This window comes from Lactuca sativa, chromosome 8, assembly GCF_002870075.4.
Source record: "Lactuca sativa cultivar Salinas chromosome 8, Lsat_Salinas_v11, whole genome shotgun sequence".
Classification (NCBI taxonomy): Eukaryota; Viridiplantae; Streptophyta; class Magnoliopsida; order Asterales; family Asteraceae; genus Lactuca; species Lactuca sativa.
In genome coordinates, this window is record NC_056630.2 from 110,070,365 (window position 1) to 110,095,884 (window position 25,520).

Consider the following 25,520-nt stretch of genomic DNA (forward strand, 5'->3'; position numbering starts at 1 on the left):
CGAGCATCGATGGTATTTCGAGATTGCGTGCTGCGTTTGTTTGAGGAGCGCTACTTGGTAGATTTGGTTCCTATTCCGTTGCGTGGGAACAAGGTGATTATAGGCATGGATTGGCTGAGCCCTAATGGGGCGGTTATAGATTGCGCGCAACAGCTAGTGCGGGTCAGGACCCCAGGTGGGGGAGAGTTAGTAATTCATGGCGAGAGGCCGCAGTATGGACCCACAATATGTTCAGCAGCGAGGGCGAGGCGCTACCTTCAGCAGGGATGCGCAGGATATGTCGCGTATGTGATGGATACCCGGGAGGCGGGTAAGGCGACAGTGAGCGAGGTTCCGGTGGTTCGAGACTTTGCAGATGTTTTCCCGGAGGAGCTTCCTGGGATAGCTCCGGAGCGACAGGTGGAGTTCAGGATTGACCTTGTTCCTGGTGCGGCTCCGATAGCCAAGGCGCCGTATCGGTTGGCTCCTCCCGAGATGCAGGAGTTGTCTACGCAGTTGTAGGAGCTGCTAGACAAGGGATTCATTCGACCGAGTAGTTCACCCTGGGGAGCCCCGATTTTGTTCGTGAAGAAAAAGGACAGGTCGCATCAGATGTGTATAGATTATCGGGAGCTGAACAAGGTAACGGTGAAGAACCGTTACCCACTCCCGAGGATTGATGACCTCTTTGACCAGCTTCAGGGAGCATCTTGGTTCTCCAAGATTGATTTGCGTTCGGGTTATCATCAGATGAGGGTCGGGGAGGAGGATATGCAGAAGACCGCGTTTCGGACGCGCTATGGCCATTATGAGTTTGTGGTGATGCCGTTTGGGCTCACCAATGCTCCTGCCGCGTTCATGGACCTCATGAACCGCGTATGCAGACCGATGCTGGATCGGTCTGTGATAGTCTTTATCGATGACATCTTGGTTTATTCCAAGACTCGGGAGGAACATGAGGAGCATCTGAGAGAGGTGCTGGAGACCTTGAGGAGGGAGAGCTTGTATGCCAAGTTCTCCAAGTGTGAGTTTTGGTTGCGCGAGGTGCAATTTCTTGGACACCTTGTCAACCAAAACGGAATCCTGGTCGATCCGGCCAAGGTCGAGGCCGTGATGAGATGGGAGGTTCCGAAGTCTCCATCTGAGATTCGGAGTTTCTTGGGATTAGCAGGCTACTATCGGAGATTTATTTAGGATTTCTCCAAGATAGTCGTACCCCTGACGCGGCTGACGAAGAAAGTCGTGGTCTTTCGGTGGGGACCTGAGCAGCAGGCTGCGTTTGAGATGCTGAGACAGTACTGTGCGAGGCGCCGATCTTAGTCCTGCCAGAGGGCGTGGAGGATTTTATGGTATACTACGACGCGTCCATTTCTGGGTTGGGCACGGTACTGATGCAGAGGGGGAATGTCATTGCCTACGCTTCGAGGCAGCTCAAGCCTCAAGAGGCGAACTACCCGACGCATGATTTGGAGTTGGGGGCGGTGGTTTTTGCCCTCAATATTTGGCGGCATTACCTCTACGGGGTTTGGTGTACCATCTACACGGACCACAAGAGTTTGAGGTACCTCATGGATCAGCCGAATCTGAATATGAGGCAGCGTCGGTGGTTGGACGTGGTAAAGGATTATGATTGCGAGATCCTCTACCACCCGGGCAAGGCCAATGTGGTGGCCGATGCGCTTAGCCACAAGGCGGCGCCGATCAGGGACGTTTGCATGAGGATGACCGTGGTGACTCCCCTGTTGGAGCAGATTCGAGGGGCCCAACATGAGGCTATCAAGGAGGAACATCGGAAGAGTGAGCGTGTTGTGGGTCAGGTTTCCTCCTTTGATTATGATAGCTGATGACTTTTGACACTACACCGTAGGGTGTGGGTACCGTATCACGGAGGCGTGCGCCAGATTTTGATGGAGGAGGCGCACAAGTCCCGATTCTCTATTCATCCCGGGGCGACGAAGATGTATAGGGATCTTCGTTTAGATTATTGGTGGCCCTGCATGAAGCGGGATGTGGCATGGTACGTTGAGCGTTGCTCACTTTATCCCGATTCAGGAGAGCATATCAGCCGAGAAATTGGCCGACATCTATATCAGGGAGATTGTGGCGCGGCACGGGGTGCCAGTTTCAGTTATCTCGGATAGGGATGTGCGTTTTACTTCCAGGTTTTGGAAGAAATTTCATGACAAGTTGGGCACTCGTTTGCATTTTAGCACCGTTTTCCACCTGCAGGCGGGTGGTCAGAGCGAGCGGACCATCCAGACTCTGGAGGATATGTTGCGGGCGTGCGTGCTAGACTTCGGTGGTAGCTGGGATACCTATCTTCCCCTGGCCGAGTTCTCCTACAACAACAGCTACCACGCGAGTATTGACCGTTCCCCATTTGGGATGTTGTACGGTCGGAGGTGCAGAACCCCGATATGCTGAGGTGAGGTTGGCCAGAGAGTCATGGGGAGCACCGAGGTGGTGCTCAAGACGACTGAGAGGATCCAGCAGGTCCGGAGCAGGCTTCAGACTGCTCAGAGTCGGCAGAAAAGCTATGCCGACAAGCGTCGATCCGACTTGGAATTCCAAGTCGCGGATATGGTCCTCCTGAAGGTGTCGCCTTGGAAGGGCGTCATTCGATTCAGGAAGCGAGGCAAGTTAGGTCCGAGGTTCATCGGACCATTCAGGGTCGTAGCCCGGGTGGGCAAGGTGGCGTATAGACTGGATCTGCCAGCCGAGCTCAGCCAGATCCATAGCACTTTCCATGTTTCCCAGTTGCGGAAGTGCTTAGTGGACGATTTAGCGGTAGTGCCTTTGGAGGATATTCAGGTTGATGACAGCCTGAATTACATTGAGCGCCCAGTCGCAATCCTCGACAGGAAGTCGAAGGATTTGAGGAACAAGAGGGTGGAATTAGTGAAGGTGCAATGGCAGCACCGCAAGGGTTCGGAATGGACTTGGGAGCCGATGGACAAGATGATGGAGCATTATCCCGAGCTATTTCGGGATCGAGCAGCAGACTTCGAGGACGAAGTCTAAAATAAGTGGGGGAGATTTGTAGCACCCGGTTCCTAGTACGTAAATCTTATTTGAGTATTTCCCTTCTTTTAGCCTTGGACTCGGCGAGTCATAGGTCCGACTCGCCGAGTGGATGCGGGACCCGGGACACGTTTAAGTTGGCGACTCGGCGAGTCCATATCCTGGACTCGGCGAGTCACAGCTGTTGGATGAAACCCTAAGTTTCAGGGATTTGCACCCTATTTAAACGACTTATCCGCCCCAACCTCGCCCCCATTCACCCTCAGAGCCCTGTATCTCTCTCTAGCCTTGCTTCCTTGTGAGTTTGAAGTGTTTTGTGGTGTTCTTGAAGTTTCTTTGAAGGAAAAGAAGAGGGAATCAAGAAGAGGAGAAGGAGGCCAAGCATCTCTGTGTCATTCCAACGTTTCCCCTAAGGTATAGCTCGTTTCCCCTCTGTTTTTAAGCTTATTGTCCCTTATAGCTCCATTAAAGTCCTTTTTGAGCCATTTCCAAGATTGTGCATGCTTGAGGGTTTGCAATAAGTCGATTGGCCTCTAGATCTAGGCAAGATTGAGCTCCAGGAGCTCAGATCTGTTAGCTTTATGGCCCCATGTTGCTTGTCCACCCTAGATCTACCCTTTTGAGGCATTTTGAGCCCTAAAATCCATATTGGTGAATATCTACACGTAAAGTTGGAAACTTTACGTGTGATTCGTGTCCTAGAAGTCCAGATCTGTGAATGGCATGGACTGGAATCGAGCAAATCCGTGTATTTAGTGGGTGCATGGCAACGACTCGGCGAGTCGCTCATGTGACTCGGCGAGTCTGTTCGCGAGTCTCCGAGTTTGTCCCCTTTTCGTAGTGTCGAGTGAGCAGTGAGTCATGGGGTGTGACTCAGTGAATCGGAAGCTGAACTCATCTTTGGAGGTACTCGGCGAGTCAATGCCCTGACTCGGCGAGTTCAAGGCAATCTCCTTAGACCAAGAACAGACTCGGCGAGTTGTTCATACAACTCGGCGAGTCTTAGCATAAGTGTTCATCGGATGAAGATGAACTCGACGAGTTGTTCATACAACTCGACGAGTAGGATGAAGGACTTGAATATCAGTTTAGAAGGAGAACTCGTCGAGTCGTCGCCTAACTCGACGAGTAGAAACGGGATCCAGGACAATCGTTTGGGTAGGGACTCGGCGAGTTGGAAAGCCAACTCGGCGAGTCGGGTCAATTGAAAGTTGACTCTGTCTGTGACTTAGGGCATGATCGGGGGTAAAATGGTCATTTTACCCAAAGGACAGTTAGCAGTGTTTGATTGGGTACGTTGTGGGAATTGCAGCCGGAGGATTTCCGGAGCAGCAGCAGCAGCAGCAGACAGTCAGTTCCCGATCAAATCAGCAGCTACTTCGAGGTGAGTTACCTTCCAGTAGCGGTGGGTCTACGACCACAATGTCGGCCCACTGGTAGGAGTTGTATGTTAGATGATTGTCTTTGTGATATCATCTAGGTTTGCTACTACCTGATATGTTATATGCTGGCATGATATGTATATGTGATAGTTGTAGAGTTCGGTTGTTAGGACCGAAGGGTAGGTCAGACACCCCAGATATGTCTGACAGTACGTGATGATATGTTTGCATGCTGGCTTGTTATGTTATATGCGATAAAGGTAGTAAAAGGGGACTAGTCCTCGAGGATCGGTTGTTAGGACCGATGGGTAGTCAGCACCCCAGAATGGCTTAACACGGGTAGTCAGCACCCCAGAATGGCTTGACACGGGTAGGACGGCACCCCAGAATGGCCGTACTGGGTAGTCAGGCACCCCAGAATGGCCTGGCAGTATGTATGTTATGTGTTTGTATGGTATGTGGTACGATGGGGGAACTCACTAAGCTTTGTGCTTACGGTTTTCAGTTTTGGTTTCAAGTACCTCCTCAGCTAGGGGAAAGGAGTCGGCGCGGTAGCAGCATGTCACACACACACTCTCTGGTTTCCGCATTTACGGGCTTCACTGGGATTTGTACTCTGATATTTTGATTGGTTGTATGATTTGGCTTTTAAACATGGTTCACGTTGTGTTATGGTTTGATCAACAATGTTTTTAGTTATTAATATTTTCTAAAGTAATGTTTTAAAACAAAATTTTTGGTCGTGAAAATTGGTCGTTACATAAAAAGCCACAATTTTATCAATGTGAGGTTTGTCAGTTTGCAAAACACACTCGAAATGTTTACCCTAAAATTGAGTATAAGCCCTCAAAACCTTTTTCTTTGATCCATAGTGACATATGGGGACCCTCACGAGTCAAAAATCTTAATGAGGCTCGGTGGTTCATCACCTTTATCGATGACCACACCAGAATGACTTGGACATATCTCATGAAAGAGAAATCCGAAACATCTACTATTTTTCAGTCATTCTACAATTTGATTCATACCCAATTTCACTCAAAAGTTCAAGTCTTGAAAACTGATAATGCTCGTGATTATTTCAACACCATCCTTGGACATTACCTTACAGAAAAAGGCATTGTTCACATAAGTTCTTGTGTTGACACACCCCAACAAAATGGGGTGGCTGAGCGGAAAAACCGTCATCTCCTTGAAGTATCTCGGGCTATTATGTTCACTAACAACATGCCTTAGTATCTCTGGGGAGAAGCCTTACTCACTTCTACATACCTTATCAATAGGATGCCCAGTCGAGTGCTAAAGTTTCAAACTCCATGAGATGTTCTGTAAAAATCTCATTCCCACATTCTTTCATTTACATCAGACCTACCATTGAAAATATTCGGGTGTACAACCTTTGTCCATATCCAGAAACAACGGTGGTCAAAATTAGACCCTCAGGCACTCAAATGTGTATTTCTTGGGTATTCTTCTCGTCAAAAGGGCTATAAATGCTATTCACCACTCACTCGGAAAATGTACACAACAATGGATGTTACATTTTTTGAAAATCAGTCATATTTCCCTAAAACCAATATTCAGGGGGAAACTTCTAATAATGAATATCCGTTTTGGGAAACTCTTCAATCCTCACAGGAGGATTATCCTATTGCAGAACAAAATCCGGTCTGGGAAACTATTCAATCCTCACAGGAGAATTATTCTATTCCAGAAAACACTTCTCCTCTTGAAAACACTTCTGCTCCACTTCGTGTCTATTCTAGAAGGAATTGTCTGCCACAACAAGTAGAAGCCACTACACCACAAAGCAATGACCATGATTCCATCCCGATCTCTGTCACCGATGATACTCAACAACATACGAACTCACTTGATGACGGTAATTCCACTGTTGAACCCATTCTTGATGATTCGGAATTACCAATTGCTCAACGGAAAGGTGTTCGCTCATGTACCAAACACCCTATTGAACGATTTGTTACATACGGTAAGCTTCACCCTTCTTATACATCCTTTGTGGCTAATCTCGATCAAACACATATTCCAGACTCCATTCATGAGGCTCTCAAATTTCCAAGGTGGAAATTGGCAGTTGAAGAAGAAATAAAAGCCCTTGAATCCAATGGCACTTGGACAGTTACAAAATTACCTAAAGGGAAATGTCTTGTAGGTTGCAAATGGATATTCTCTGTCAAATACAAAGCTGATGGGAGTATAGACAGATTCAAAGCGAGATTAGTCGCTAAAGGCTACACTCAATCCTATGGTGTTGATTACCAAGAGACATATGCCCCTGTTGCTAAACTGAATACGGTTCGAGTATTGCTCTTTCTAGCTGTAAATAACGATTAGCCTCTATAACAACTTGATAGAAAAAACGCTTTTCTAAATGTAGATCTGGAAGAAGAAATATATATGTCAATGCCACCAGGGTTTGAAAACTCCAAAGGCAATATGGTGTGCAGATTAAAAAAATCTCTCTATGGCCTTAAACAATCACCTCGCGCATGGTTCGGAAAATTCAGTCGCGCCATCACTTCCCATGGTTATGTTCAATGCCAAGTTGATCACACATTATTTACCAAGACTGGTTCTACCGGGAAGAAAGCCATATTAATCATATACGTTGATGATATCATTGTAACAGGAGACGATATTGAGGCGATTAATCTTCTGAAAAGAAACTTGGCATCCGAATTTGAAATTAAAGATCTTGGACATCTCAAATACTTCCTTGGAATGGAAGTTGCTCGGTCCAAGGAAGGTATTGTTATATCTCAAAGGAAATATATCTTGGATCTTTTAAAAGAAACCGGCCTTCTTGGATGTAAGCCAACAGAAACTCCCATGGATCCCAACAAGAAAGCATGTAACAGAGAAGAACAAACCCCTGTGAACAAAGAACGGTATCAGCAGCTTGTTGGCAAACTCATTTACTTGTCTCACACCCGTCCTGACATTGCGTATTCTGTAAGCATTGTTAGTCAACACATGAATGAACCTACCGAAGGTGATCTAGAAGCCGTGAATCGTATCTTAAGGTATCTTAAGATGACTCCAAGTCTGGGCCTACTGTTCAAAAGGACCAATACTCGTGATGTTCAAGTGTATACCGACGCAAGCTGGGCTGGTAAGGAAACATACCGAAAATCTACTACGGGTTACTACTCGTATGTATGGGGCAATCTTGTTACATGGAGGAGCAAGAAGCAATCTGTTGTGTCTCGCAGCAGTGGTGAATCTGAGTATCGAGCTCTTACGCTAGGAATTTGTGAAGGAATGTGGATTCAAAGACTTCTCAAGGAACTTGGAATGAAGAAGGAAGAATCAGTAAAGATGTTCACTGATAGTCAGCCTGCTATTGACATAGCAAAAAATCCAGTTCACCACGATCGTACAAAACACATAGAAATTGATCGACATTTCATTTCTGAAAAGGTTGATAACAGAACTGTTCATCTAAGCCATGTTCCATCTCGTCTCCAGATAGCTGATGTCTTAACTAAAGCTTTGCCAAGGACTTACTTCGAAGAACTTATTTCCAAGCTTGGTTTGTTCAATATCTACAACCAAGCTTGAGGGGGAGTGTTGAATATTACGAAGTTATATTTAGTAGATTTTATTCCTTGTATTTATTTTTAGATAGGATTAGAATTGATTTGAGATTCCTTTAATCTAAGATCTGATTAGTGTAGCCGGCCCTAAACTTGTTGTATATATTCCCTGTATGTTTTCATTTCAGTAAGAAAAAAAAAACACAGAGATAATTTTATCTCAAAACACTCTTTTAATTTCCGCATTTTTGAATCTTCATCTTGCTTTATAGTTATGTGAGCCCTATCTACAAACTGTTAGTGGATATCAACTATTGTGGTATCAAACTCATTGATATAATGGAGTTTACACACCCTTTTGTAAATGATATAATGGAGTTTACACACCCCTTTGTAAATACGTACCACAACAATCTCATGATAAAGAGATCGTGGAGTGTTCTTGTGTTACTTTCTAGAGAGCTTGATCAATTGATTGGTGGCAATTTTTTGAGCATAGAGGGTTACACCCAAATCTGAATCAAGTCATATCGAAGGTGATTTGTGAAAATTGTATATGATACAAAGAAAAAAAAAATACAAATTGGTTCTATCAAGGAGGTATTGAAACTCAAACATATACTAACGCGTAGTTGTAAAAAAATCCATTTATATTATTATTTAAACATATTGAAGTTTATGTAGTTATTATTTTTTACAATATATTTACGTATTTTCACGCAATTCATTATTTATAACAGTTTTTTTTTTCAAAACTAAAAGTTAACAACCACTTAACCAACTATAAATTTAAGCTTACATAAAAATACAAAAATACTTCGGATCGGTATTATGCCATTCCGAAAACTCTGGAATGTATAATTCCAAACAATGCAGCCAATTAACAAAACAAAACAAAACAAAAAAAAAATGATTATTTTTGTCAAAATGACATTTATATTAGTTAGATTACTCAATCTCCCATAAATTTTACAATACAATGCAACAAACCATACACCAAACAATTGACAAGCCATTCAAGCAAACTACAACACACACAATGATTAAAGATATCAAAATTGAAAAGTTTTAAATCAAGGTAACAAATGATAAAATGTTTTTATACGACACTTAAATCACAAACTCATGCAAGCATATCCCTCAAACAGATGTACACTAATAATACCATCCGTAAAAACCCACCAAAACCAAACTATATCAATGACACAAAACAAACACATGCAATATGATGACAAAATCAAAATCAAAATCAAAACCAAAACCAAATGTTTTCACCAAAACCCCAAAAGACCTAATTCAAATATAAAACCACCCATCAAAGTTCTCTTTGTCTGGACACTTGATCAAGAAGGAATACTTACCCTCTCATAAGGCTACATCTTAAGTTGAGGAAGCAGGTGAAGATTCTTCCTTCTTCTTATCCTCTGACTCTGCCGCCTTTTCAGGCTCTTTCTCCTCCTTCTTTGGTGCATCAGCAGATGCCTCTTTGACTTCTTTTCCTTCTTCTTCTGTCTTATCTTTAACAGTCAAATTCTCCAGCAGTCCAGCAGCATCTGAGGCATCTTTGTTCTCCTCCTTCTCGGGATGCTGTGACTCTGCCACTTCTTCAACTGTTTCCATGAACTTTTTGCAATCTGAAATAAAAAAAAAATAACATCACATAATTACATTGACAGAGCAAAAGATCCAAATTAAACACATTTGACAGAAATTAAACTTCAACTTACTATCAACTGATCCAAATCTAATGCAGAAAAGTTCGTCTTTAAGTTCACCATCAGAAAAGTCGGCAGCATGCCACACGCATGACTTGTCATTGCCAGCGTGTTCTTGAACCGATGTCGTCGGTAGAACTAGAGCAATAATATCACATTGCATAATAAGCATATGAAAATCCACATATGGAAAACGACAATTGTAATTTACACATACCGAGATGATTGGCGCAGATCTTTAGGGTTTTTGATTGACGCATAACAAGACGAACTTTTCCAGTTTCTTTATGCTTTAGAAGCTTAACGGTTCCGGCGCCTCGTTCTTTCCACTGATTCCCGTCCTTGTCGAATCTATACAACTTCGACTTACTGAAATCGTGAAATATGAAGTTATAATATAGAATAAATCATACAAACGTGTAAACTCGGATCAAGATCGAATACTAACAGATCGAGTATTGCATCCTCGTCTTCTTCACCGTTAATGACCTCGACAGCTTCAAGCCTGACGATCGGAGCAACTTGCGCTCCGGTGTCTTCGTCCTCGGCGGCGGCTTCCTCCTCCTCTCTGTGTTCAGGATCATTGATAGCCATTGTAGTTGAGGATCGAAGATGCTGAGACCTGAGAGCGTCTGTTAGGATGAAAATCGAAGGCGGGGAAAGGGTTTATATGGGAAACGCTGGAGAGGCGTCAGGGTTACGCAGCAGACGGAAAAGACGCCCTGTTATTAACAAAGCAAAATTGGAACCAGATAGTTGCCCACCGGTTAGAAGGGTTAGAATTTCTTACTAAGGGTAAACCTTCTTACTGAAACTTTTCTGTTTGTTTTTGTATCCGATAATGACTATATTATCCTCGAATATCATTTTTTATAATACTTAGGTGGGGAACCTTCGCGTTGCGGGGTCGGATTCGACAATTTTTTCCATTGTTTGTTCTTTGTAAATACTATTTGATCAAGTATCTGTTTATAGTTTGAGTATTGTTATGGGACAGTAATATTGTTTTGTCATGGATAATTTTTTTGTTGTCGGATAAGTTATTTATCGAAATATATATTTCATGGGTTTATCCTTTGGTTGATGGGATGGAACTGGAGAGCCGGATTCCACGGATCAAATATTTCATGGGTTTTTCCTCATTAAGTGTTGTTTAAATATAACATTGGCTAACTCAAAAAACATTTGATAAAATGATAACACACATATCTGATAAAAGCAAAGTCACCACAACAAACAAAAAAACAAAAAAGAATCAATTTGTTGATCAGTGTGTGTTACAGTATGCTAATAAGTTCAATCGTCGGCTTTCTTAGATTCCATAAGCCCTGAGCAAAGAAAAGAAGAAAAAAAACATATAAAAACTTTGAAAAACAAATAAATACAGTCAAGAAATGAAGTACAAGACACCTAAGACGAATCTCCTGCATTCTAATCTTTTGAGCTTCTTGGTTAAAACGCTTCCATACAACTGTAAACAGGTGAACTGTTTATGTTAAAGCTTCCATATGTCACCTTTCTTGTGGATCATCCTGAAAACCATTTGTTGAATCAACCGAGGATCTCCCCATCGGCACATCACCTGCAAAAAATAAAAAAAAATGGAAAGTCAAATAAACAGTGAAACAACAAAAAAGGAACAAATTAACATGAAACAGATTAAGGACTAAATAAAGTTTACTTACAATCTGGCAATGATGTAATGGCATAATCAAACATCCATGGGATAGTAGCGAGCGAATTAAAAAATCATATTTATTAAATTGTTAAACGGTGAGTAGTTTACCTGGTGACGTTGCCACAAGAAATTGATTTCAGAAATAATCAAAATCTCTCATATAAGTCAGTTACATTAGGTAATGAACACAATTTTTTCATAAAAAACTCAGATCACTTCAATAAATTTGACCGGAATCATTAGACAAAAAATTTGATAATAAATTTTCGAAGACTTTTGAACCGAAATAAAAATTAACATCCACTCACCTGATTATGTTTTCTTGCTTCTTGATACCAATTAACTACGCTGAAAATCAAAGAGTCTGAACTCAATTAACAATTTCCGTTTCAAAAACCACCAATAATAATAATAAATACTATAAAAACTTAATTATTTACATCTGTTCAATGTAAAGCGCCTAGTAAGATCAAACATGAACAACATTGCTACAGAGTCTTTACAGGCGGCACAAATTGCTTCCATTGAACCACCGTTATCTGCAATCGCAACAACCCATTTCAATTTCATGAATCCCTTTCCAATAATGGAAAAAAATTGTTCAGAAAAATAATCGAAATTCATGTTTTTTACCTGCAGAAAAAAAAAACAATATATAAGGGTAGTTTAGTCACAAAACCGTTAATGATAAAAAGAATATGTATTTTTTTACTGCTAAAATCAGTCAATTTAAAAAAATTGCATTTAATTTGAACATAAAAAACCGGCCTTTCAACAAAACTGAAATATGAACAAAAAGAACATTTCATAAGGGCAGTTAAGTCAAAAAAGTATTAATTGAAAACCGGTATTTCAACAAAATTGAAATACATCTTTAAAAAATCTTTTTTTTTCTTACATACCTGTCTTATTTTCCTGACTGATTTACCCCTTAAGTGACAACATAAAAATAAAAGTATATTGTTAGTTAGTGTTTTTTTTTGAAAAAAAAAATAAAACATATTTAAAAAAAAAGCGAAAAGTTGTTAATTGAAAATTGGCCCCCAACATAGTTAGTGTTTTTTTTTTGAAAAAAAAAAATAAAACATATTTAAAAAAAAAAAAGCGAAAAGCTGTTAATTGAAAATTGGCCCTAGCATAGTAGTTCGACCTGCTCCCTTGAGAGTGCACATCCCTCATATGTACAGGTTCTTGGCACCAGTATTGTCGGCGCAATTGACAGTGGCAGCCACTGGCAAACCAAGTGACATACGAAATTTGTTCCCAACGGTACCTCCGCAACCTGAAAACCATGAACCACATATCAAAATTTGTTGATGTTTTCATAAACATAAGAAATTCCTTAACGTCTCTGTAGTTGTGCTCTAAAATCATTGCTTTCTCCACCGCCGATTTCGATTGTCGATAGCGCCGACTATGTTATAGAACAGTTCCTCGACCCACATCTCCGTTGGCGGCAGAGTCGACCTGTAACGTCCCAAAATTCAAGACTAAAAATTTATTTTAATAAAATATTACTTAAAGTAAAATCATCGATTCGAAGCATGATCAAAGTAATAGTTTTCAAAACACATGCTCATTATCAGAGTAAAACATTCTCAGACTGACTAATCTATGGTGTGTGCCATGCGATCATCCCGAGCTCCATCATCCGCTACCGGAAGTACCTGAAACCAAAACTGAAAACCGTAAACACGAAGCTTAGTGAGTTCCCCACCCTACCACATACCATACAATCACATAACATACACATATTGTCAGGCATATCTGGGTGCCCGACCTACCCCTTCGGTCCTCTCGACCGGATACTGGCTAGCATATCTGGGTGTTGGCCTCCCCTTCAGTCCTCTCGACCGAATACTGACTAGTATATATGGGAGCTTACCTCCCCTTCGGTCCTCTCGACCGGATACTGACTAGCATATCTGGGTGTTGGTCTCCCCTTCGGTCCTCTCGACCGGGTACTGGGGACTATTTCACCCCCTACTACTACGACATAACATATATATCACATAATCTATCTAGCATGGTTGGGCACGACTGCCCCTTCGACCCTATCGACCGGTAGTCTGGGGGACTATCTCCCCCTACCGCCTCTAACTCATATAACAGATCATGCTAGCATGTAAACATAATATCACATACTGTCAGACGTATCTGGGGTGTCTGACTACCCTTCGGTCCTAACAACCGATCTCTACTGATGAGTCATGAAACCTCGTCCATGCTCCCACTGATAGTGAGATACGGGCCCAGCCCACACTCATTATTTCCCTAACTTGGGCCTCGCCCCTGATCTGCTGCTAATGAGATGTGGAACACCATCCACACTCTGCTATTGGTGAGATGCGGGACCTCGCCCACACTCACCTCCCTACCAGGCACATACAAGTATCACACAGACAACAAGTATAAACTATCACATAAACCATTCCTTGGGCACCCGCCCGCTATCACTGGACCTCGTCCTGAATATCATACTAGCATACTGTGCCTAGGGCTAACCCCCGGGTCTTCTACTCATAACTACATGGGCCGGCATTATGGCCGTAGACCCATTCATACAAAAGGGAAACTCACCTGCACTGGCTGAACTTGCTGATGATCCCACTAGCTGCCGACCGGCAACTCTCTGAACTCCTGCTCCACTAGCTCCCCGAGCTACCAATATCAATGCAACACTTAGTCTAACTGACCCCCGACAGTCAACCAAGTCAATTCTGGTCTAAGTCAAAGTCTTGGTCAAAGTCAACCTTCCAGGTCAACCCTACTCGCCGAGTCCACTTACTGACTCGCCGAGTTCTTATGCTCAAAGTCCTTCCAATCGCGACTTGACTCGCCGAGTCAGCCCCTGACTCGCCGAGTCTACTGATTCTTGAATCCTGTCCTGTCCAACTCACCGAGTCCTTGCTCGATTCTCTGACTCGAGTCTTAACTCGAAGGGTTTGGGGTTTCATGAACTGACTCGCCGAGTCCGAGAACAGACTCGCCAAGTACAAGGCAATCTTCATCCAACTCGCCGAGTTGTTCTTTCAACTCGCCGAGTTCGTGCCCAACTTCAACCGAATCGACGAGTTGTTCATCCCACTCGTCGAGTTCCTCCTCATCTTCAAGCTACTCGTCGAGTCCACTCGAAGGACTCGCCGAGTCCATTCCGATCTACATACATGCAGAGGACTTTTGAGTCATGCATGGACTCCAAACTGTAGATCTACCCTTCCCAAGCCTATTCCTCACGTAAAGTTGCAAACTTTACGTGTAGAGAAGGAGATCTAGGCAAAATACACCATAAACTATGGTTTAAGGCAAGAAAGCTCCATAATCGACTCAAGGGTTGATGCTTTACGGGATTCTAAACCAAAACAAGCATGGATCTGAGGTAGTAACCTCAGATCTGGACTTCAAGCTCGAGATTGATCTTAAACATGGCTTAAAAGCCCAAAAACTCATAACCAAAGAAGATCTAAAGGAGATAAACGACTTAATACTTTCAATATCTCAGAAGGGTTCCCCAATCTTCGGATCCAAGGCCACTCTTTGATGCTTCAATGATTCCCACTTCTTCTTTTTCCTTTAAATCACTCAAAATGGCTAAAAGCTTGAATGGGCACAATGGAGGCTTAGGGTGCGGTGTTCTGGGTGTGAGAGACAGTAAAGGAACCCTAGGGGAGAGAATGAGACGATTAAATAGGCTCCAAGCCCCGAATTTAGGGTTTTCCTCGTACAGACCAGACTCGCCGAGTCTCTTTGGCCGACTCGCCGAGTCGGTTACTTACTCTTTGGCCCGGATCCCGCTCGGACTCGCCGAGTCCCTCCTTAAAGTTATGGTTTCCTTTCCTTTCTTGACCTTCAAAACTTTGGGTGTTACAACTCTCCCCCACTTAAACTAAACTCCGTCCTCGAAGTTTTCTATGGCCCACCGCCTGCGATCTGCTTCCAATGCCCCACCAATTATTCCAACACCCGCGACCTACCTTCGCTGGCCTTCTGCCCGGTCATTCCGACTAACACTAATCCCTGCGAATAATAATCCTAGGTTCACCCTGACTCTGAACATCCTGAAAGCACAACTTACGCAACCGACAATCCTTCTGGTACCCTCTGATTACTGCACTGAACCCGCAGGGACTCACCCCTTCTTTCCTTGCGCAATTTCCTTGCCTTACCGAGGCAAAGCTCCATAACCAACTATTTCATCTGTCCCTGTGAAGGTCCTATCCTTCACGAACTCCATCACCCCCGCTATAACCAGCCCGGGTCATCACCGTCAGTGACCACTGACTCTCCTCTCTGTCGAAACTTGGTGTCGAGCACCTCCCGGTCAACTAACTGAATTCCACCATACACTGCATACCCGCACTGCTGCTGATTGAGAATTTCTGCTATTCCTCATCCGCCTTCCGGATGAACTGAGACCACCCTGGTCCCTACCAACCTATCAATGCCTGGACTGCCGGCCCCCACCGGTAGCTAGTCCCAACACCACTACTAATCGCTCCCAGCGACTTTCGAAGAAACTTCGACCACCTATGACTGCTCAATCTAATCTGCCATTCAGGCACTACAAATGTGGGATCCCCAATCCCTTATCTTGACACTAAGGTCCTTACCAGGTCCCACCTGCTGCTAAAACTCTCGGGCCTCGCCCACGGGTCCCACCCATCTTTAACCTTCTAGTCCCACTAGTCTAACCACTCTCGCTCGGGCCTCGCCCACGGTTCTCACCCTACTATATCCTGGAGCGGCCTCTCCCAAGGTCTCACCTCTCTAGGGCTATACAGACAAACTCCCTATCATTCTCATCCACTACCCATTCCCAATCTCTAACTGATCACTAGGAGATAAGGGTCTCGCCCCAACTCCGCTAACAAAGCTTCTAAGGAATGCTACGGCTTATCCGTAGTCTTACAATACTTCCACCACTGACTGCTAGTGAATGCTACGGCTGCCCTGTAGTCTTACATCACTTCCTACCACTGACTGCTAATACAAGGCACCCATGTGCCATTAGCTCTCAAGATCCTCATTCCGACTCCCTCGAGTCCTTAGGGCGATCCACAACCTGAATTCCCAACCACGTACTAACCATTACCATCACACGCACCAGCTGATGGGGAGTTTCTCAAACTCCCAACCCTGAATCCTCAATCCATCACAGGCTGAACTACTCATTTTCCTTCTCGGAGGTCACACGCCCATTTTGGGTCGGCGTGCTCCTACCTTTGCACACTCGTAGGATTCTCCCCCACTTCGATCCTGTTTACCCCTTGATGTTAAAACTCAAAGGAAATCCCAATCCTTGCTACCATTCCATAGACAATCTGCTAAGGAACCTAAGCTTACCATAGCTCAAGATCTAACCAATCCATCTCTAAAACTATGCTACTCCAACTTAGCGAGACGTACCAAGTCCCTCCCAAGCATGCTATAGTTACTGCATCCTTTGCAACCTTCTTCAATAGAGCACATCCCCTAACTACCATACAAATATCCAAGGTATGCAAATGGCATATAACATAATCACAAGCAAGCCACACCATAATACAATACTTATACCAAAATTGATGCAGAACCATAACAATATAATCATGCACAAATAAAAGAACTGAAAACGGTAATGGCATACCTGCAACGTCCGGCGCTGCTCGCGTCTCCAAGGTGGCCATCTGAAAAGCCATGCCTCCTATCGCAGGCGCCTCTGCACGGCCCTGCCGGCCGGCCGTGATCCTCAATGTTGCAGGGGTAGGTGTCATCACCCGTCCTGCCGAAAGCAAACTGGGACACTGGGCCTTCTTGTGGCCCCGCTGGTTGCAGTGAAAGCATATCAAGTCGGATCCCTGAGTGGTGGTAATGGTACAATCCCTGCTAAAATGACCAATCCGACCGCACTTGAAGCAACCAGACTCACCACCGCTACCACTCCTGCACGTGCCCCCGTGCGCCCTGCCACACTTTCCGCACCGACTGCGGTCCTGATAATCCCTCGACCTCGAATCCGATCCCTTGGGCCTTTTGCCCGAACCTGTAGCTACCTGAACCTCACCCAACTTCCTCTTCCGGATCTGCTCCAAATCAATTTCCCTCTCTCTAGCCCGAGAAATCATATCTTCCAGCGTTTTACAGTTGGATCTGCTCTCGAACTCCCTGATGTCATCCCTCAACATCTTATGGTATCGGACCTTCTTCATCTCCTCATCTGCGACATACTGCGGTACAAGAAGATCCCTCTCCCTGAACTTGGCGTTGATCTCCGCCACAGTCTCAGTGGTCTGCGTCAAATCCTGAAACTCCCGTGCCAACTGATGCACCTCAATAATCGGCGAAAACTCCGCCCTGAACCTGGCCGATAAATTGCTCCAAGTCATTGCGTCCAACGCGGCATCATTCCCCAAAGCATGACCACTCTCCTCCCACCAATCCCTCGCTCTGTCCTTCAGAAGACAGGAAGCGAGTCTGACCTTGTCCCCCTCAGGGCACCGACTTGTACGGAATGCGTTGGCAACATCGACCAACCATCTGCTGCTAGCGTTGGGGTCCCTAGCCCCATGATAATCGGGTGCCCCGCAAGCCCTGAACTCCCGAAATGTCAAGGTACGCGCTCCCATCAAATCCATCATCTCAGTACGGAAGGCTCCCAGCCTCTCATCCAAGATCTCCAATATACCCTCCTTGACCGTGCCAAAGATCACAGGAGTCTGACTCAAAATACTGCGCGTAACCTCGGTGGATATCAACTCCCTCATTTGCTCCTCGAGCTGCTCGGCCCCTGAACCCGAGCCTGATCCCTCTCCGGCGCCTGATCCGCCCGCTGGTCTCTCTCGCAACGTCACCATGCTGAAAATATACCACAACCACATCGGAATACTCATCACTGATGCGAGACCAAACACACCCTACCAGGTTCCCGGTCATGTCTTGGCCTTTCCCGAATCGAGTACGGATCCTCTGCTTTCAGTAGTACGGGCCCATACTACCTTCCACATCTATCCGTACTTTCCTCAGGAATTGCTTTGACTCCACCAGGTCCCTTAACCACTACTACTGCTCCCAGCACTATCTCATCCTAGGCTTACCCTAGGGAAACCTCTGACTCAACTCAAACCAGTCCTCAACTGTTGAAGGCCTCCTCGTGATGCCAATTAGCCATTACCTGGATACCATCACATGTGACGAGGCTCAGATAATCCTTCGAGTACAAGACTGGTCCCTACAACGGTTGGACTCAAACGAGAGCTGCGAAATAGGGCCAAATCCAGCATTCTGAGATTATTCAACCCTGATCACATGTGACGTGGCGTATCCACCTAATAGCTAACTCCCATCACTCAAAATCCCACAATGCACAAAGCAAGCAACATTCGGACAATGGAAAATCTAACCATAACATACTCAATCAATCATATCCACATAGCAAGAATCTGAACTAGCATGCAACACAAACTCATAAACTCATGCATAACCTAAACAGGCTATCCTACTACTGTCTAATCAGCTCTATCATGCATCTCAAAGCACATAATCAGGCACATAAGGTATCCTCCCTAGATCCTTAGTCCTATTCTAGCATGCTGTTCTACTAACTGATAATCAAATCATAAACTTGTATGGGTATTTTGGGGTACTTACTTGAGCTCGACTGATTGCATGCACCACACCCTTTTTCTCTTTTCAAAGTTCTTTTCTTTCTAAATTCTTTTTACTTTTCTAAAACCGTTTTCTTTCTCAAAACTCTCTTTTTACAAAACTGTCTTTCCATTTTGAAAACTTTTATACCAATTCCTCAGTTTGAGTTCAGACACACCTAAGAGCATGTCTGAATCCCTCAAACCAAGGCTCTGATACCAACTTGTAACGTCCTAAAATTCAAGAATAAATTTTTTTTTAATAAAATATTACTTAAAGTAAAATCATCGATTCGAAGCATAATCAAACTAATAGTTTTCAAAACACATGTTCATTATCAGAGTAAAACATTCCCAGGCTGACTAATCTATGGTGTGTGCCATGCGATCATCCCGAGCTCCATCATCCGCTACCGGAAGTACCTGAAACCAAAACTAAAAACCGTAAGCACGAAGCTTAGTGAGTTCCCCACCCTACCACATACCATACAATCACATAACATACACATATTGTTAGGCATATCTGGGTGCCCGACCTACCCCTTCGGTCCTCTCGACTGGATACTGGCTAGCATATCTGGGTGCTGGCCTCCCCTTCGGTCCTCTCGACCGGATAGTAACTAGTATATCTGGGAGCTTACCTCCCCTTCGGTCCTCTCGACCGGATACTGACTAGCATATCTGGGTGTTGGTCTCCCCTTCGGTCCTCTCGACCAGGTACTAGGGACTATTTCACCCCCTACTACTACCATATAACACATATATCACATAATCTATCTAGCATGGTTGGGCACGACCGCCCCTTCGGCCCTATCGACCGGTAGTCTGGGGGACTATCTCCCCCTACCGCCTCTAACTCATATAACAGATCATGCTAGCATGTAAACATAATATCACATACTGTCAGACGTATCTGGGGTGTCTGACTACCCTTCGGTCCTAACAACCGATCTCTACTGATGAGTCATGAAACCTCGTCCATGCTCCCACTGATAGTGAGATACGGGCCCAGCCCACACTCATTATTTCCCTAACTTGGGCCTCGCCCCTGATCTGCTGCTAATGAGATGTGGAACACCATCCACACTCTGCTATTGGTGAGATGCGGGACCTCGCCCACACTCACCTCCCTACCAGGCACATACAAGTATCACACAGACAACAAGTATAAACTATCACATAAACCATTCCTTGGGCACCCGCCCGCTATCACTGGACCTCGTCCTGAATATCATACTAGCATACTATGCCTAGGGCTAACCCCCGGGTCTTCTACTCATAACTACATGGGCCGGCATTATGGTCGTAGACCCATTCATACAAAAGGGAAACTCACCTGCACTGGCTGAACTTGCTGATGATCCCACTAGCTGCCGACCGGCAACTCTCTGAACTCCTGCTCCACTAGCTCCCCGAGCTACCAATATCAATGCAACACTTAGTCTAACTGACCCCCGACAGTCAACCAAGTCAATTCTGGTCTAAGTCAAAGTCTTGGTCAAAGTCAACCTTCCAGGTCAACCCTACTCGCCGAGTCCACTTACTGACTCGCCGAGTTCTTATGCTCAAAGTCCTTCCAATCGCGACTTGACTCGCCGAGTCAGCCCCTGACTCGCCGAGTCTACTGATTCTTGAATCCTGTCCTGTCCAACTCACCGAGTCCTTGCTCGATTCTCTGACTCGAGTCTTAACTCGAAGGGTTTGGGGTTTCATGAACTGACTCGCCGAGTCCGAGAACAGACTCGCCAAGTACAAGGCAATCTTCATCCAACTCGCCGAGTTGTTCTTTCAACTCGCCGAGTTCGTGCCCAACTTCAACCGAATCGACGAGTTGTTCATCCCACTCGTCGAGTTCCTCCTCATCTTCAAGCTACTCGTCGAGTCCACTCGAAGGACTCGCCGAGTCCATTCCGATCTACATACATGCAGAGGACTTTTGAGTCATGCATGGACTCCAAACTGTAGATCTACCCTTCCCAAGCCTATTCCTTACGTAAAGTTGCAAACTTTACGTGTAGAGAAGGAGATCTAGGCAAAATACACCATAAACTAGGGTTTAAGGCAAGAAAGCTCCATAATCGACTCAAGGGCTGATGCTTTATGGGATTCTAAACCAAAGCAAGCATGGATCTGAGGTAGCAACCTCAGATCTGGACTTCAAGCTCGAGATTGATCTTAAACATGGCTTAAAACCCCAAAACTCATAACCAAAGAAGATCTAAAGGAGATAAACGACTTAATACTTTCAATATCTCAGAAGGGTTCCCCAATCTTCGGATCCAAGGCCACTCTTTGATGCTTCAATGATTCCCACTTCTTCTTTTTCCTTTAAATCACTCAAAATGGCTAAAAGCTTGAATGGGCACAATAGAGGCTTAGGGTGCGGTGTTCTGGGTGTGAGAGACAGTAAAGGAACCCTAGGGGAGAGAATGAGATGATTAAATAGGCTCCAAGCCCCGAATTTAGGGTTTTCCTCGTACAGACCAGACTCGCCGAGTCTCTTTGGCCGACTCGCCGAGTCGGTTATTTACTCCTTGGCCCGGATCCCGCTCGGACTCGTCGAGTCAGTCCATGACCTTCAAAACTTTGGGTGTTACACGACCGGTCATATGCCGCTGCGACACCGGTAATTGCATGAGTGATGGGAGGTTTGTGGAAGAAAAGCAAGATAACGATTGACTGAAAATATTTGATAAGGAGGCGATGGGAAGATTAGGAAGCGAATAAACCAAACGATGATTAACATGTATATACAAAACAAAGAATGTAAATATGTCCAAAAAATACCCAGATAAAGAATAAAACGGAAACAACACATCCAAGGGCCATTCTTATCAAAAAGTTGCCAACTTCACTATTCCTAAAAAGTGGTCATCTTTAATATATATATATATATATATATATATATATATATATATATATATATATATAAGAATTTCGTTATAATTTACAATATTATATTTTTTATAAAAACATTCAACAATAGATTATCTCCTTACAAAAAGAACACAAAAGACCAATAAAATTAGTATAACCTTTTACATAATTTAGCTCTTCAACAACAAAAACCCTAAAAATTACACCATTTGTGAAGCTAACTAGCCGTCTGTGAGATCCAACACATAGCCTAAGCTCTTCTTATCTCTTGAAAGTTACTATAAATTCTAGTTTCTCATCTAATCTTCAAATGCATAAAGATAAACAATTGGAAGATCAACCTAAATATGATTGAATTAAATATTTATTATGTTCTAAAATCTAAATAAAAAAATTGTTAAATGTGTACTCATTAGTGCCAGTGGCAAGTGTTTGCTCGATGAAGATCATGATGACTAATGTCAACAATAACTAGAGGATGCCTCTCCCTGTTAGAAAAATAAAATGTAAGAACATGAAGCAACTAAAACAAGTTCAGCAATCACATGTGGCCTTAGAGAAAATCATTATGGTTTGACAGGTTACTAACTTTGTGTTCACAACCTCATCTAATCTTCAAATGCATAAAGGCAAACAGTTGAAATAACCAAAATATGATTGAATCAAACAGAGGAACCACATGAGGTTTTGATATTTCTAAGCAAAATCAAATATAATATACTAAAATTTTCCAGTTACCCATAAAAAAACCAGCATTATTTTGTTAACAAAAAACTAAAAGATTACCAAAAAAAAAGCGAATGCATAAAGAAAGCTTGAATAAACGATTGAAAGGGGTTGATTCCGAAAGCAAATCAGATTCATCAAGTAATCAGATTAGTTTCATGAAATGGTTACCTGAACAAATAACAAAATTAGAATCTAATAAATTATCATCCTCGACCGTATCCTTTAATCAAACAACAAAGAACATAATTCTTCAACATTACAGCAAAAATACGCACAGGATGAAGGGTTGGAGGTGGGAAGAGCCAATACCACATCCACCATTCAATTCCAATGACAATAGATGAAATCAAAAATAAGATAAAAAGATGAAATTTCACCAATCTTGTATGAATTGGAAGGAGGTCGGAGCTCAAGGAGTCTGCGCTGGAAGGGGACGAAGAACTCAAATGGAGGAAAAGGGAGGAGCGACGCAAATGATGTCGCTGATGCAAAGGTGGGCAACAAGAAGGAACGAGGAAACGAGAATGACAAAGGGCAAAGGAGGGTTTTTTCCAGTCAGCTTCCTTTTTGCCATGGACCGAGTCACACAAATTCTCAGGACTGAATCAGAATATTGGATCGGGTTAGACACTATTAGCCCTTTATCAAACAAGTTGATTGGACCGAGTCAGCCAAAAATGTTGACCGGACCCAATCAACTACTTATCAAACATGCGCTAAGAGCATTAGAACAATCGGAACCAGACCGAAACCGGAACCAAAATTTGTAACAAGGTTCGGTTACCGGTTCTCAATTTTTATGAAAACCGGTCCCGGTTTTAAAAACCAAAATCAATTTGACATTTTTCTTGTTTTTTAAAATGTGTATAACTCACTCATATGAAGTCGGAATTACTTGATTTTTTTCATCATGTAATTTAGTGTTTGTACTTCAATTTAGAATGTAAAAAGTCATAATTTGGTTAAATATTGAATCATTTACAAGTTCCGGAAGATAACATATCATCTATAATATTTCAACCGGTTCTAGTTTGAAACATAACTGAAAAACCGGGATCAGAACCGGCGCTACAAGAATATAGGAAAACTGGTTCCTGTTCCGAACCGATCCGATTCTAAAGCTCATCCCTAATTCGAACTTCCATTTCACTATCACTCAATTCTTGAAAAGTTACTGGGTGCAAAATTTTGACATAAAAAATTAAAAATAAATTATTGGTTTTTAGAGGTATCTAAGACCATTTTCAACCCACTTTTATTTTTTCCTCAAAAAATGAAGTAAAAATGGGGTAAAATAGTGTTTCATCTCCAACCATACTCTATTTTTTATCTCATTTTTACCCCCAAAAAGTATATTTCATTCTTCTAACTTATATAAATTGTCAAATACACCCATTCTATTAATTTGGTTTTAACAAATATATAATCTATATTTTTTTATTACAATAATATTAAATAAATAAGATTATATTTATAACACTTAATTATAAGCTTTTGTAAAATTGAATTTGATTACATATATATAATCTGTATTTTGTTATCGTGTTTTAAAATTTCAATATGTATTTAAATTTTAATATGAATTTGATAAACCAAAAACAAACTTTATATTTATATTTGATTAATATAATTTAATATATAACACAATATTATAAGTATTAAATATTACATTTAAATTATAATTAGTAGATAAAAAAATGGAAATGTATAAATATGTAAAAAGAGGGATTAAAATCGACAACTCAAAGTTCATCACAATTTTGGGGGAAATGAAATATGGTGTTATACTATTCACCCCCCCCCCCCCCCCAAAATGGGGAAATAAATGGGGTAGTGTTGGAGATGAATGGGGGAAATAATGGAAAATATGAGTGGGTTGGAGAAGCTCTAAGGTCATCCTATATGATTTGTCCACACCCCCACATGGTCGTTTACTACCATTTCATCATCATACATTATCAAACACTCTAAAGGTTGGAGAGAGTGACCCTTGCTAGGGCTCAATACCCTCACTAAAATCATTCCCATTAAACACGCCAGAAGCATTGCCAAGAAAGTCTCGCCACCTCGACAACGAGATGAAAGATAATGTTAAAAAAAGAGAAGAGGGTTGTGATTGGCTGGATGTTTTTTCTTTTCTTTTTTATTTTTATTTTCATAATAAAATCTATTAAAAATAACACACCATTTGGATGTTGCCACTCCTTACATTTTACAACTTGGATGCTACCATTCTCTTTATCCTATGTGACTTCAAAAAATCATATGTGGCTTTAAAAAATCTGATGCACACTCCTTTCACCCTAAGCTTCTTGAAAGAGAGAACATGATAGAAAAGGAAGATTCATGTCCAATTGATATGTTATAACTCACGTTGTGATGTGCCCAAGGGGTGCACGAGCTCCACGTCAACTCGAACCACTTTGGAGGGGGTGTATGCCGGACCGTGCCAATTTTTATTGACAATGAGTCATTTTTTTGTTGATTTGGTTGCTAAGATATGCTGATTATCAAAGTTATCATATTAATTAAACTAATTCAAACTTAAAACAAATTACTTAATCAAACCAGACTCGACGTTCGTAGGTCCCGCCGACATATTCACACTCCTTTGTGGAAACAATATGTTCTATTTTAGGGTTGATGTAGCGCTTAATGCCATTGAAAGCGCTTATATCAAAAGAATAACATGTTGTTGAATGCGGAGAGGATGTGGATGAACAAGTGAAGCAAGATGATGTATTGATGTCCCTCTGCCTTATAAACTTATCACAAGTTTGCGTCTTTTATCCTTCAATCGTGATCATTATGTGGCTTTCAAAGTCTATTATTAATATCCATTATTATTCATTTTATCATAAAATCATGTTTTTATCATATAGTTTCAAATGATTTTACTATTTAGTTTCAACTTCTAAAAGTATTGAAAAATAAAAAGTTATTATAAAAACTAAAAAAAA

At 42.7% G+C, this 25,520-nt stretch overlaps 1 protein-coding gene across 1 annotated transcript; it reads right to left on the reverse strand.

The window, feature by feature from the left end:
• Positions 1–8,979: 8,979 nt before the first annotated feature.
• On the reverse strand, positions 8,980–10,397 carry LOC111893168 (ran-binding protein 1 homolog a). The gene is made up of 4 exons (XM_023889233.3): positions 10,103–10,397; positions 9,872–10,023; positions 9,667–9,792; positions 8,980–9,573 (listed from the first exon to the last, which is right to left on the reverse strand). The coding sequence occupies exons 1-4, from the start codon at positions 10,246–10,248 to the stop codon at positions 9,320–9,322; spliced, it is 678 nt and encodes a 225-aa protein (XP_023745001.1). The 5' UTR covers positions 10,249–10,397; the 3' UTR covers positions 8,980–9,319.
• Positions 10,398–25,520: the final 15,123 nt, after the last annotated feature.